This window comes from Oncorhynchus mykiss, chromosome 31 (genome assembly GCF_013265735.2).
Source record: "Oncorhynchus mykiss isolate Arlee chromosome 31, USDA_OmykA_1.1, whole genome shotgun sequence".
NCBI classification, from domain to species: domain Eukaryota; kingdom Metazoa; phylum Chordata; class Actinopteri; order Salmoniformes; family Salmonidae; genus Oncorhynchus; species Oncorhynchus mykiss.
The window spans coordinates 33,936,749-33,952,860 of NC_050571.1; the positions used below are offsets into that span (position 1 = coordinate 33,936,749).

Sequence of the window (16,112 nt, forward strand, 5' to 3'; positions counted from 1 at the left end):
ACAAAGCACGTAGAGTTGTGAAATGTGTTTCACAGGTGCCTATTGGGAGGTGTCTATTTGTGAGGTGTGAGGTAATAGCATATGTGCTGGTGAGGTGCAAGTTCTGCCAATGAGTGGTATGAGGTTATAGCCCTAGACGCAGCGGTGAATCTATATTCCTTATGTATATCTTTAAAATGCATTTTCTATCACCCAATTTTCATTTGTAATTTCGTTCGTATGGATTTGATTACCTGTCATTTTCATTTGGAAGCCTATTTCCCATTGCGTTACATTCCAATCTAATCATGTTTCAGATGCAATTATATGGAAGTTTTGAGAAGTATGAGTTGTGTCAAATATGACTGTGGAGACATCAACCTACTTGCTTTTCACAATCACACCTGGCAAAACAAGGTAATAGGACCATACAACAACACTTGGTCAAGCAATTTAAAATGAGGTCCTAAATAATTTGTAAGTTAGCTGCATGACCCTCGGAATCAGCTAATGCATAAATTGTTGGGTGTGGGCGTCCATAACTAGCTACATCCAGATGAACCCATCTGAATAGGTGTTCTAATTGCCATCTTGATTCCCGAATTGGGGGGAAATTGCACACAATGTGCTAATGGTGAGTTAGATCTAATGACAGTTACCCTTATTTGACCTCCTCCATTATAGGGGGATCAGTCCTCAAAACAACGTTGCCAACTTATTCAGAACTTTTCTATTCATTCTTCTACATAAGTTCAGGTTGAGCTAGTTTTCAAAAAGACAGGGGCACGCGGAGGATGCTGAGAATGGTGACGAACAGCTCAGTATCAAAAGCACAGAAATGAGCTGAGGTGGCAGAGCCTAGGGAATTAAAGGTGCAAAAAGTAGCGGCACAACAATTCAACCTTGGGGGATGCCATTTTGCTGGGGTGCAAGGGCACCATTTGCTAGATTCAGCTCAGATATGTTGAAAGGCAGTTACAGCACTTAACTGCCATTCACCATATCTGGGCTGAATCTAGCAAATGGTATTAATCCTAGCCCTTGCACCCCAGCAAAATGGCATCCCCCAAGGTTGAATTGTTCTAGCTGTGTTTGCTTTCTCTGGATCAGGAGGAGCACACAGAGTAGTCCTGAGTAGTCAACTACAGCATACAGCTGGGCCCTTTAACAACCCTGGTGCAATGGACTAATGAGCTAGATTTCTCTTTAGAATAAATGCACAGGAGAAAACTATGTTAGTACACACTGGTAATAGATAGTAATACATTTGGTTATTGTACACTCCACTCTGCACTATACTGCTGTTCTCCATAGAGGGCTACTTTATGCCCCATTTGAGTTTAGAAACCTTTTGGCTAAAGGGTACAGTCGTGCCCTTCAGCTGCACAGTTCCAGTCTGTCACACTGTCTCATTCAGCTTGGCCGAACCACCTCCTCTTTCTGCATCTCCTAAGAACTGAAGGGTCTTGTTAAGCAGAAAGCTTGTAAAAGTCACAACCTTTAGCGTTTCCCCCAGCATGGCAGTGGTTTTTATCTCATATCCTGTGAAGTGGGTCCTCGGTATCCTCAGTGTCAGTGGGTTGGTGTTCTCCGCTTCGCTGCTGTCCGTGACTTTTTACCCAGTGACACGAGCGTAATCACTTATGAAGGTCTGCAATGGCCTTCTATGATCTCTGGCAGACAACCAAGTGAACCACCCTAGGCTGCCCATGGTTGTTACAGCACGCTCCGCTAAAGACAGTGCTTATCTGAGGAAGCAGAGAAAATCAATCAGCCCTAAACTCTATTTAAAGGCAGATAGTGATACGCCTACTCCTCCTATGATTATGGCGTAAAGAGAACACAGCTGTTCAAATGACATTGTGCAGACATCATCATTGTGAAGCTTATGATTCTGTCTCTCTGCTCCCTTGACAATACTACATTTAGTCCCTTATAATGGGTGAATTCCTCCTTAATGCAAATGTAGATCTTGGTTGTGGTAAACAATGGGCCGTGGGTGACCTGCGTCCTCTGTAGATAAATGGGGCGCCGGGTTGTTGGTGTGAACTGCATGGTGATACATGCGTTGGGTCTTGCTAGCTCATTTCCATGCTGAGAGTCTGTGGCGGAGAATGGGTGATACAACGCAGCAATGATGAACCTTCTGTCTTCGTTCTCCATCTTCCCTGGGAGATTTACCTTAGATATGGTGGCTGTGGGTCCACTGTACCTCCCCCTTCCCATTCCAACCCATCCCGCTCGCCAACACATAAAAACCCCAAGTCTCATTACCGACCCTTTTATATGGTCGTTTTCCCACTTTCATCCACCACCGATAGATATATAATTCCAGAAAAGACCATCAGTTATACCTTGCACGCTGTTATGGTTTTGGGAGCTGCATCACGGGTGGGAAATGGGGGATGTGTTGGGAGGCTGGCTGGGGAGGACCAATAGATTGCTTTATAAAATCTAAAATGGAAAATTGATCTACCTCTCTCAGTGGTTGGTGTGTTTTTTAAAATTTTATTGAACCAACCAAGCTATTTCTTGGCAACAAACTGGTGCGTGCTTCAGGTTGGTGTCTGCTATGTGACTAGCTCTACAAAGGCAATTGCTCTTACAATATCCTACCACTTGACCCTGCTTCAGAGGTAGTTTTGAAGGAACCGCACAGTATTACTCCACCCAAAATGTGATGTTCTGTTGAAGAGCCTTACTGTCACAATATAACAATGTAACTATGAGCAACATTCTGGAAGTAGCAAGACTCTGCATGATTCCTATTTTTCTGATACATTGCTAAATCACCTAGCACCACCTGTGAACATTTTGAATGTGCGTATCACCTTTTTTTTTACTTGACTCCACACCCCATCCCACCATGCTATTGACCTATCACAATTAAAAGAGGCTCAATCTTTCAGAGCCAATTCAAGGTGGTGTCTGTCCTGGGAGTAGAAGTTAACGGTGCAAGAGAGGGCTGGCCTGTAGCCCTGGGACAGGTGTGATGGATGACAGATGGAGGAGAAGGAACACAGTCCTTGAGCTGGTGCCTCTGCTCCCCGCTAACGCCACGTGTTTGGGTTCCGCAGGGGCTACTTTCGCCCCCCCCCACAGTCCTTCAACAGGGCACAGCGACCTTCTTACACACACACACACACACACACACACACACACACACACACACACACATACTGTCAACTCTAAGTACATTTTGTTCTCTGCCGGTAACACCCACACGGCGCCACCTCTAAACACCCACACACACATACAAGGACAAGACACCTACTGTGAACGCATGCACACGCACATACACAGGCACACACGCACATACACAGGCACACACACACACACACACACATACACATACACATATACATACATACACACACACACACACACACACACACACACACACACACACACACACACACACACACACACACTGTCAACTATGGTACATGTTGTTCTCTGCCGGTAACACCCACACAGAGCCACCTCCAAACACCCCCCAACACACACAAGGATACAACACATACTGTGTACACACAGGCACACACACACACACACACACACACACACACACATAGAGTGTCACACACATACTGTCAACTATGGTACATTTTGTTCTCTGCCGGTAACACCCACACGGAGCCACCTCCAAACACCCCCCAACACACACAAGGACAAGACACCTATTGTGTACACACACGCACACACACGCACGCACACACACACCCTGTCAAGTGTACTATTTGTTCCCCTCTTCCTCTCACTCTCTCACTCTCCACCAAGTCCACTGCATGCCTATACGTAACATGGCACATTTTAAGCCAACATGTGACATTGCCCTTCCTCAACTTCAAATTCTCTTGATCCCTTTCAATTTCAACTCTTTGTGCTACGATGCACACTCACCCTCCTCTCCTCTGACAGTGGCCCTCGGGCCCAAACTGAGCTGAGGAGACCCTTTCAAGCTCTGTTGAGTTAGCGCCTGTTAGCGCCTGTTAGCTAGCTTCTACACAGAGAATCCTCTCAGTGAATGCGCCCGAAAGGCCTCAGCAACCAGACCATTTCCGTTAGCGCTTAGGCTGCACAGCTGGTAGGGGATGTCACCACTAAGACTAAAGGGATGGTGGCTGTCTCATGCTGCTCCGCTGCAACTTTGTCACAAACAGATGAGCTAATTAGCCTCGGGTGCGGAGATTAAGCGTACAGGGTGTGATGGGAGAAGAGGAACAGAGCATGCAGCATTGCTAGGAGAAAATGTAGTTAATTAAATACAGATAATGAAGCACACAGGATTTCACAAAGGAGAAGTGCTCACATGCAGATCATCAATAATATAGAGGCAGGCAGGGCTGAGAAATCATGTTTTTTCCATTTTTCTGGTTTATTACCACAGCCATAGGCCAGGAAAGGGCCATCATGTGTGAAATAAATTCGAATTACAGCATTGCACACACAGATATGAGAATACCATGACAAAATAATGTATTTAGAGTGAAATTTGACTGAGAACTTGTTGCTGTGTGAAACATTGGCATGCGTATTTATTTTGAGGCAGACAGGCCTCAAACAGTCAGTAGAAAATACTGTGTGTGCGAGTTGGAAACATCTCCCCAGGCTACTGGCAACCATGGAGAGAGTTCACTCAAATGATTGGTTCCACGCACACTAGAGGGAAACTACTGACAGTGGCTCCTACTGTACCTTGTAGAGACGTTCAAGAAATTGTTTAGACTTTTGCTTATTCTGACCTTGAGTGAAAATATTAGTTAGTGTAAAATAATTTGTCCCCTTAATTCTCCAATTCTTTTTTGTCCTTTGTAGAATAAAGTCACTGCAATGAGTCTACTCTTCAGTAGAGCTTATCACGGCCTTGCCTGTCATGAGTTCTCCCAAAGTAATCATTTTGTACAGCTGCAAATTAATGACATTACAAGGGTTTTGTAGAAAGGTACATTAAATAGTTGTATTGTCTTTTTCAGCTTGGTATTCAGCTAGCTTCCGCATGGTCTACATTTAAAGACACAATATCTCACATGATGATGTGCAAGTAGAGATACTGGAGTCTTATATCTCCCTCTCTAACTTTAAGCATCAGCTGTCTGAGTATCTTACCTATCACTGTACCTGTACATAACCAATCTGTAAATAGCACACCCGACTACCTCATCCCCATTTTTTATTTACCCTCTTGCTCTCTTGCACCCCAGCATCTCTACTTGCACATCAATCACTCCAGTATTAATGCTAAATTGTAATTATTTTCACCTCTAGGGCCTATTTATTGCCTTACCTCCCTACTCTTCTACATTTGTACACGCTGCACATAGATTTTTCTATTTTTCTTTTTTGTTGTGTTATTGACTGTACGTTTGTTTATGTGTAACTCTGTGTTGTTGCTTCTGTCGCACTGCTCTGCTTTATCTTGGCCAGGTCGCGGTTGTAAATGAGAACTTGTTCTCAACTGGCCTACCTGGTTAAATAAAGATGAAATAAAAAATAACATAAAATATATAACATCACATCCCACTCATAATACAATTAATATAGTGGAAGATAGACCATCATTGTAACTGGAAGTGTCACAAGATTACAATATTATAGGTGGGGGAGGGGGATTGTGTAATTTTAAACCGTATACAAATCTACTGTACGTTGTCTCCAATACTAAGGAGTGAAACTTCATTCCATTCCCCTATATTTCACCCCTGTGTGTTACGTATCGTAAACATTGGTGTTCAATGGCGCATTATAAGACATCCACTGTTAAGACTGTTAATGCAATTTTTTTAACGGAAAAAGCATAATCTGAGAACGGTGCTCAGAACCCAAACCAGCCAGAGGAATGTCCGCCATTTTGGAGTCAACAAAGTTAGAAACAACACCATAAATATTCACTTACCTTTGATGATCTTCATCAGAAGGCACCCCCAGGAATTCCAGTTCGACAATAAATGACTGATTTGTTCCGTAAAGTTCTATCATTTATGTCCAAATAGCCACTTGTTGTTAGCGTGTTTAGCCTAGTAATCCATCTTCATGAGGCGCAGGCACTTCGTCCAGACAAAAACTCAAAAAGTTCCGTTACAGTCCTTTAGAAACATGTCAAACGATGTATGGAATGTATATGGAATCAATCTTAGGATTAATGTTCCAACCGGAGAATGTTCCAACCGGAGAATTCCTTTGTCTTCAGAAAAGCACTGGAACGAGAGGTAACTCTGTCGGGATCGCGCGTCATGAGACCAAGGCACTCTGCCAGACCACTGACTCAAAGAGGTCTCATGAGCCCCTCCTTTATAGTAGAATCCTCATTCAAGTTTCTAAATACCGTTGACATCTAGTGGAAGCCATAGGAAGTACAACTTTATCCATATCTCAATGTGTATTCGGTAGGCCAAGCTTTGAAAAACTACAAACCTCAGATGTCCCACTTCCTGGGTTTTCACCTGCCATATGAGTTATGTTATTCTCACAGACATCATTCAAGCAGTTTTAGAAACTTCAGAGTGTTTTCTATCCAATACTAATAATAATATGCATATATTAGCATCTAGGACAGAGTAGGAGGCAGTTCACTCTGGGCACGCTATTCATCCAAAAGTGAAAATGCTGCCCCCTATCCCAAAAGAGTTTTAAGACTGACCCTTTGTGAGATGTCAACATATCCTAGCCCTAGCCGTTTGTTTGCTATGCTAACTTGCTAATGTAACACCAAACAGAAATGCGATTATTAATTAGCGGTCCTCTTGTCAGGACGAGGTATTGCAGCTTTGCCTAACTCCCACTTGCCAGTATCAGAATGCAAAGTGGAGAGTAGCCAGCGACCCCCAAGGTCATGGCGGGCAATCGCTCATCAATTTCGGGTGGAGACCAGATGGCCGTGTGTTCGGCTTCCTCCTCTGGAGAGCTGGATGCAGCCTGGCTTGTTGGAACTTTGCACAGATTGGATCAAGACAGAGGGGCAAATGCTGAAAGTGTAAGCCTTTTGGACGGAAAAGGCTCATAAAGGATGGGCTGTGGTGGAGCCATCTCCACCGCATCTTTATCCGCCATCAGGTTGGCCCAGAACTCATTAAAATCAATTTCCAGCGAGTCGGCCTGAGCGGTGTGGTGTGTCAGGGAGTCTGACTATCCATGGGCAGCTGGGAGAGAGAGAGAAAGCACTGGCATGCCTCCAGCTGTTGGGGGAGAGGAGGTGAAGCTTCCGGACTGAATACACAATGTCTCATTCATCGACATGCTCTGTGTCAGACCTCATTGTGAGGGGAATGCATATTGGAGCAGCCCTCAGCAGTCTGACTCTATACAGGGCTTAATCTCTCTCTAAATGTAGGATGGGGGCTTTTACAAGTTTAAAAGTTATGTAGACATTCTCTAATCCATTATTCATGGGAATGTTTAGCTGAAGTATGATGTTGTCTTGATTTTAGGTAAATACACAAGCATCCTTCTCAGAGACATTGGAAAGGGACGAAAGTAGATTTAGTTTCGTAGGCTAAGCACACTGCTGGATTATGATGGGTACTTTTTATTTTTAACGTTGGGAAAACTTGTGCACGGCCCAGATGTGATTATATGACTCTGCCTGGCCCCACTATCGAATACTTCAGCCAAATCTCTGCATGGAGTAAACCACTAGATGTTAATGAACTCCTCTCCATTTATAATAACCATCTGCCTATGTCTCATAATTTCTGAACAAGTTATTGTCATCACATTCTCTTTTCCTCCCCAATATGTCGACATATGAAAATGTCCATCTGCGTGGTCAATGCAGAGCTTGTATAAGCAATTCATCTCTGAGGGAAGGCCTATTCAATTGGTTTTTGGCAACTCTGTCCAGCCTCTTTTCACTGAATAAAAGTGAGCCAATGAATCACCCAAGAGCTATTTCTCCATAATAAAATTCAGTTGTCTATCATATCTAAGAAGCCATGCCAGGGGTCGAGGATGTGTTTCTATTACTGTATCTTCTTATAATCTGCCACATCCAAATCCTACCATAGAACTCCAAACCATAAAAAATCCCTTTCCTCTCGGGTCTTGACCCACTGTTCAGTTGGAACATTTGTGCGTGGCTCAGCCTCTGACAGAGATAGTCATGGCCAAAGAAACCAACACAAAGCCCATCAAAAGGAAGAGGAGATTATTTTTTATTGGGTTCACGTTCAAGCTGGTCACTTCTTGTTTCCTCTGTTGTTCAGTACTGTACTGTAGGTTCCCGCATAACAGACTCATGGCTGACATTTCTTCCCCCACTTTCATTCACCTCTAAAGGAGCCACCAAAGACATGGGGAAAATGTTGGGTGGGGAAGAGGCTGAGAAGGACCCTGATGCGGAGAAAAAGGAGGAGGAAAGACAAGAGGCACTTCGACAACAGGAGGAGGAGAGGAAGGCAAAATATGCAAAAATGGAATCGGAGAGAGAAAACGTCCGACAGGGCATCAGGGATAAGGTAAAAATGTCATCACGTTGAACATTGAATCTTATGCAAATAGCTTCAACCCCGTTGCACGGATCATACTCACATGTGATTGCCTTCCGATGCAAAACTCATGCATGCATTATCATAATGTAAAGCCGCTGTGTGTGTGTGTGTGTGTGTCTATGTGTGTGTCTGACTGTCCATCTGTCTGTGCAGAACCAAACAATGCACTATGCTTGTCAAATTCCTATTTGATCATTACTTCTCACTGTCATCCAATGTTGAGAGTATGGCAGCTTGGTTCAGTGGTGGTGTCTTTTGAACCTGGTAGGAGAAGCTTGACTTGATATAACCTCAAAGAAACTTGCTTTAGTGTTGGAAAATCCTGAGGGCCCTCGTTTTGGAAAAAGACAGAATTTACAGGGCAGCTTCAGCACACGTTGGAAACCGAAGACTGTGGAAGACTTCACTGAAACTGACACAGTTTTTTTGTGTGACCCTGAATAAGAGAGAGAGCAGGAATAAGAGTCCAACACAAGGGAGCTAAAGCAGTGAAATGGCATCGGCCGTTAAAACCACAATGTTAACAGACTTCGTTTTCTGAGGAATGTACCTTAACTTCCAACATAAAAGATGTGATCAGTCTTTAAACCAGACTTAAAGGTTTCCTTGATGTATGGAATCTGTAAATATTACTAAGCATAGAGTAATGCGTGGAATCATCACCCGCTGTGAGATAACCAACTTCCTATTTGATGCTGATCAATTGCTATGCAAAGAGATCATGTTATGCAAAGAGAGAGGGCTAAAGACTTATTGGCGGCACTGGCACCCAGCGGGCCTAATTTGTACCAGGATTAAGACTGCATCTCCATGTTGTCCGCTCCACAACGTGACTGAAATGCACCAACATCTCTGTTGATCTTCTGCAACATGCACAACCACTATTGGCATCAGCAAAAAGCTATGGCTCCTCCAGTAACTTCTGGAAAGCTAGTGCTGCCTATATTGTGTTTTGTTTAAAGCAGTGAGGAATTGTCTTTGAAAATCAAGTGAGTGAGCTTATTTCATTATTCAAGCCTCAAAGATGAGAGAACACTTTTTCTAGGAGGCCTAACATGAAAGAATCATGAAAACTGAGCTAATTCATATTGGAAGATAAAATATGATCAGTCTGATGCATTTTAATGAATGTCTTACACACTTTTGATTTGTGTAATTATGACAAAAGAAGGCAAAACATGATCATTAGCATTAGCAAAGCCAACACCTCCTTTGGCCTCCTTTCCTTCCAGTTCTCTGCTGCCAGTGACTGGAACGAATTGCAAAAATCGCTGAAGCTGGAGACTTACATTTCCCTCACTAACTTTAAACATCAGCTATCTGAGCAGCAAACTGATTGCTGCAGCTGTACATAGTCCATCTGTAAATAGCCCACCCAATCTATCTACCTCATCCCCATATTGTTTTTAATTTACTTTGCTGCTCTTTTGAACACCAGTATCATTACTTACACACCATCATCTGCTCATCTATCACTCCAGTGTTAATCTGCTAAATTGTAATTACTTTGCTACTATGGCCTATTTATTGCCTTACCTCCTCATGCCATTTGCACACACTGTATATAGACTTTATTTTTTTCTATTGTGTTATTGACTGTATGCTTGTTTATTCCATTTGTAACTCTGTGTTGTTGTTTCTGTCGCACTGCGTTGCTTTATCTTGTCCAGGTCGCAGTTGTGAATGAGAACTTGTTCTCAACTAGCTTACCTGGATAAATAAAGGTGAAATTAAAAATAAATTTAAAAACTATTTCAGTACGCATTAGACAGTACTGAGAGCACTCCGCCGCCTTCCCCCTTTCTTTGAGTCCCCGTTCACAAACCATATCCTCTCTGTGGCTAAAAATGACGAGATCCATACTCCTTTAAGATGTTTACTGCCTGAGAATCACATGAATTTATGCTTGGGAGAGTTGCAAAGGGCTCACAGGAGACAAACAACTCATCTTCCGCATCCGTGCCCTAGGATGTTCCATCAGTCAGGCAGTCTACATGTACTCCCCTCCTCAGCATCCGGCAGTAACTCACCAGGAGCTCTCCCTGCCAGTGGTCTACTGTAGAGGCCAAGTCCTTGCTCGCTTAGTGGGAGGCTAACCTGGCTGATCTCAGAGAAAGCACTCCTGTTTTGATCATACTGTGCAGTATAATAGACTCTCTTGTTGTATATCACGGTGATTGATTGGTTAATGGGTTGATTGGTTGATTGATTGGTTAATGGGTTGATTGGTTGATTGATTGGTTAATGGGTTGATTGGTTGATTGGTTAATGGGTTGATTGATTGATTGATTCATGGGTTGATTGGTTGGTTGATTGGTTAATGGGTTGATTGGTTGATTGATTGGTTAATGGGTTGATTGGTTGATTGATTGGTTAATGGGTTGATTGGTTGATTGATTGGTTAATGGGTTGATTGATTGGTTAATGGGGTGATTGGTTAATGGGTTGATTGGTTAATGGGTTGATTGGTTGATTGATTGTTGTTTACTGTCCCGCAAGAGGAAATTATTTCCACTTTCCATCATGTGTTTTACACTGCTTGATCAAAGACAAGAGAATGTTGAGATATTTTCTAACAATAATGGGTACAGACAACCATTAAGATATGTTGTCCATTATTCTTTATTCTTTAATTCTTTGAAAGGGGCGGGGCATAAGGTCTTTGTATTACTATGCAAATTGTTGAAGGAGGCAAGGTTGAGTGCCAGACGTCTCAATGCCAAGTGGGTCTACATTATGTGTAATCCAGGGTAGGCTGAGTGGACTTTCCCTGTAATTCTCTATCATAAAATCTACTATTAATGTATTAGTATGAGTAGTATGTTGTCACGGTGAGGTGCAGAAAACTTCACTGAGACTGAAGAGGGACCCACATTTGATAGAAATGACTAAAGTGCATGTGTGAAGTGAAGTTTATATTTGTTGCCTAAAGCGGCCGCCTTTGTTTGTTTGCTGTTCCAGTACGGCATCAAGAAGAAGGAGGAGAAGGAAGCTGAGGCCCAGGCTGCTTTGGATCAGGCAGCAGAGGGAAGTCTTACCCGCCCCAAGAAGGCCGTCCCAGCCGGCTGTGGTGATGAGGAGGAGGAAGAGGAAAGTATCATGGACACGGTCATGAAATTCCTCCCTGGTCCATTTATGGATATGTTCAATAAAAAGTAACAGCGTTGGTGGTATTAGATTGTTAACCTTCCAACATACATAACCAAGGCCACCACCCCAACCAACCGTTCTTCAACCATACATCCCCATTTCTAAGAGCCCTGGATTTGATCAGCGCACCATAATATTTGTCCTTAACTTAAAAGATAAATGATCCGATCTATCCATGTGTTACATTGTCTTGTTTGGAAGGAAGACCACTGATCGGTGATACCATGACGTGATGTCTGAACCTATGTAACATCTGCATAGATCCAATACCTTAACTTAAAGACAAATTTGATGCCAGGTTTTCAAGGTTTCCAGGCCTTAGAATGTGATCTGATAAACTATAATCCACAGTTTTTGTTTGTAAATAATAGCCTCTGGATTAAAATGAATATATGTGAGTACCAGAAAATATATAAAGAGTATAAGCCATAATTTAAACATTTAAGACATTCTCCAAATCAGATAAACATTTGATTACATTTAGATGTTTTATTCTTGATGATATTGATATATCCATGTAGTTTTTATTGGTTCTTCATTGATCATTTTAATACTGTTCTCTGTCCCAAAACATTCATAGGTTTTAATGTTGAAAATGATACTGGTAATTGTAACAATGTTGTAAACCATAAAGAAAATGGATCATTCATTCAACAACATATGTTTTTCAAGCATGCCGTTGATAGATTTTGTGGAGTACAGTACATTTACAAATTCCATTACATTTGGTATGATTAAGTGAAATACATTAATATTTAAGGCAATAACTCTGGTTTTCAATTTTGTTTCGATGACACTACTATGTACGGTAGGCTATACATAGACATCGTAACTGTTCTTCCTTGAGATGATAGATGTCCTCGATAAAAATGCTCAACAAAAAAACAATGATATACCTGTGCTTAATATAAACCCATAGTTGTATGTCTTGTTGCTAACTCGATCTGCTTGGCTCATAAACAGTAGGACTTGTGAGAATCAAATCCAGCAAATACAATTGGACGTAGAGGGCTATATGTTCACTATTCTAATTTCCATATCTGTAAATAGATTTACTAGATGTACTTTTAGTTTTCTCAACCACAACTATGTTGTGAACACACTTTATGTGAACAGACAGTGACAATGGTGCAATATATTGTTCGAAATGAAGTTGTCCTGTGTCCGTTGGTTAACTAAAGGGAGTGCAATCCCGAATCAGCAAAGACAGACAATCTTCATTGTTATGTGTTGAGCTTAATACATGTTGTGTGTTTGTGTATAGACACAACGTTGTCTAACTAGTAACGGAGAAGCATATGTTTTCAGTCCGAAGTGTTTCATTTTGCCAAGTGGGGAAAGAGGTGGAGGATTTGTTTAATGTAGGGTGTTTTATCGCATTGATAATTTCAACCAGTGCGGGTTATTGTCTCTCAGTGGGATTTGGTTTGCGGTTCTTCCATACCGTGAATTTGTGTTTTAACCTTTACAGAGATTGCAGGACAAGGCCGTTTTTGCTAATAACTTGAGAGGCATGCGTACACCATAGGAAACAGTTGTCCTTCGATATGTTCCTCTATATGTTGTCAATGTTTTCCCCAGAGGTCAATATGTACATTTCCCCAGACGTTTCTGTCATTCAGTTGTACCACAGAACTCTAAATGTTTAAAGTTCTTTCATCCCTTTCCTTCAAATGTCTTAATTGAAAATGAATGAAGCTGTAGTGTACATTCCAAATATTTCAGACATTCCATAGGGCCTGTGCAGGCTTCATAGAGTCTTGAGCAACAAATATGACAATTTTGTCGTTAGTATGAAGAGAATGGCTTTGATGCTCTTCTGTAATTGTGGGGATTTCTTTTCTTGTGTTGAGGTAGATACAACACATGACCAAGTAAATGTCAATAGCTATCTAGCCTGCCATGTACAGAAAAAAAGTCCAACATGTAATCAAAGAGAAATACAAAATGTGCTATAGCAGCTAGCTAACTTATAGAGTGCTGGCTAATAGATTGATTGTTAAGCCTTTATTTTGGCAGTGAACAAGCTAGCTAGCTAGCATTTGTCAATGATGCACAATCCGAGTAACCGTTTGCTTTCAGTGCCATTGTAATTTGCTTACAAACCAATGGATGTTGAGTGTACTAGACAAGTATCAAGCAGTTTACCGATGGCATTTGTGAAACTGCCACTGTTTATATCAGCCCAGCGTTGATGCTAGTTAGATTCAAGATTAGCCTTTAGAAACCTGCCAAGTGTGATTCGGGGGCCTGTTGTAGCTTTGGAATAGAGAAGAAAATCTGCATGATGTAAAACCTAGCTACATAGTATGCTCTCAAAACCTTCATGCCAATTGCCTACAATGTTTGTAGATAGACATATGAAAGACGCAACATTAAGGTCATTTATAGAGCACATTTATTGAACTTCCTGTGATTTTTATGTACTTGTGAACTGCCTTCAGCCTCTAATTTATCAATGTGGTAAAACGTGGCTGATTAACGACCAATACTTGTTGATATTATACAATTATACCACTTCTCTTTATTTGTCATTGGCACATGCATGCATCGACAGCCTTCAATCAATCATTGACATGTTTTTCTTCTATTAAAAACCAAAGAATAGTCTTGTTAGTGATAGACTGTCTCACCAAGTTCATATTTTACATTTCTTTGTCATGTTTTGTTAATTGAAATTCTCAGGTATTCTAGCGTTTCTTTTGTACCTTTTTACCCATTACATTTTGTAGTGTTCACGTAATGATCACAACAGATTTAGAAAATGTAGTATTTCATTATTAGCGACCAAGCACATAGCATCTTTCATTTACGAGGATAATGGACAGATAGCATCTGGTTTGACCCTTGTCCATGAATACAAAGCTACTGGAACTGCCCATCCCGACAAGGTTTTCCAGCAATTTACAGTCTGAAATTATGTCAAAGTTCCAGATTTCCTTCTTGGAACATGTTGTAGAACATTATTCAATTCCGAAAGTGCTCACCTTTTAACTACAAATGGCATCACTGCCTTATGGTCATCATCACCTAATTACTCCACATTGCGCCAAAAAAATTGCCACTTATTGACCACTGCCTGAAGAAACAAGTCACATGTCTAATAAAAATGTGTTAGCGATTCTATGGTTGCGTTTACACAGGCAGCCCAATACTATTTTTTTTCTGCTATTTGATCTTTTGACCAATCAAATCAACTCTGAAAAATATCTGATGTGATGAGATCTGATGTGATTGGTTAAAAGACCAATTTGTGAGAAGAAATATCAGAATTGGTCTGCCTGTGTCGACGGAACCTAATATAAACCATGTCAGATTACTGTTGATCCACTCATTCTCACTTTTTAAGTTAAACCATTCTTTCATTTCAACCCTCAATTAACCATCGATATGATAAAAAACTGCCTGACAAAAATGCCACTTAAAATATTCCTTTGTTGTGACTTGAATGTAACTGTCTGATGTTTCTATCTTCGCATAGTCTTTGACTGTTTATAACTGTGTTGAGAAGATGCTTATTCTGGTGCAGTTTTATGTCTGTATCATTCCTGTTTACGTCCACTGGTGGTTGGTTGTTCTTCGAGAAATCTGTATCTTTTGTATTTTTTGCATTGTAAAATCTTCTCACCCTTCTCACTCTCTCTCTCTGTCTCTCGCTCTCTCTCTGTCTCTCACTCTCTCTCTCTGTCTCTCGCTCTCTCTCTCTCTCTCTCTATCCATCTATTTGTTGACAATTGTATGCATGCTTATGGTGTGAGATGTAGGCAAGGTTGTTAAGATAATTGTTTGTGTCTTCTGTGTCAATAAGCTCCACCTGACAGCCTCGCTGCATGCCATTTCAGGCTGATCTTTTAGTCTCTGTAACATTCCTGCCAAAATGGAATCACCGCACACTCTGAGAATAAAGTGATTTCATATAATTGTTCATTGTCTTGTGTTTCTAATGGTTGACTGTATATCATAATTCTCATCAATAATTCAAAAGCAATGCAGTTATATTATAGGGGAATGAGACATACAATATTTTTTAGGACTGCAGAAGAAAAAAAAAACTCCAAAAACCTCAATATGAAATGATTCTCGTCTTATTTGAGTAAAGCAACTACATTACGTTTGCAGACAACAATGTATCACTTGTAACAGTTTTTGTCCATTGCTGATGTTCGTTTTCATCTCAACATGGCTGTTATGCATCTTCACGTTTTCCAAGAAATTTGACATCTATTCAATAAAAGCGAAAGGGCTGTGAACAGAATGTACTGTGTCGTTCAAATGGTGATTGGATCCTGTTTCCAAAAGATTTACCTGGTAATCATGTCGCAGGGAGAATGGAATAGGGAAGTCAATGCCTGCTCCTCTTATAGCAAAGTCTGTCTTATAGCAAAGGGTCTCTGATATGACAAGAAACCCTGTACAGATGTAGGACAGTAATTTGAGCCAGTTTGCTACAGCAGGAAAGTAATCTTGCAGTAACAGGAAATGTGAATTATTATGTGG

General features: G+C 41.3%; 1 protein-coding gene across 1 annotated transcript in view; it reads left to right on the plus strand.

Moving 5' to 3' along the window:
* LOC110505070 (complexin-1) overlaps positions 1 to 15,865 on the plus strand; it is a 45,601-nt gene extending 29,736 nt beyond the window's left edge. The window contains exons 3-4 of the mRNA XM_021584025.2: positions 8,254 to 8,432; positions 11,427 to 15,865. Coding sequence (XP_021439700.1) covers positions 8,254 to 8,432; positions 11,427 to 11,624 — 377 coding nt within the window. The 3' untranslated portion in view covers positions 11,625 to 15,865. The remainder of the gene's footprint in view (positions 1 to 8,253; positions 8,433 to 11,426) is intronic.
* The last annotated feature ends 247 nt before the right edge of the window (positions 15,866 to 16,112 follow it).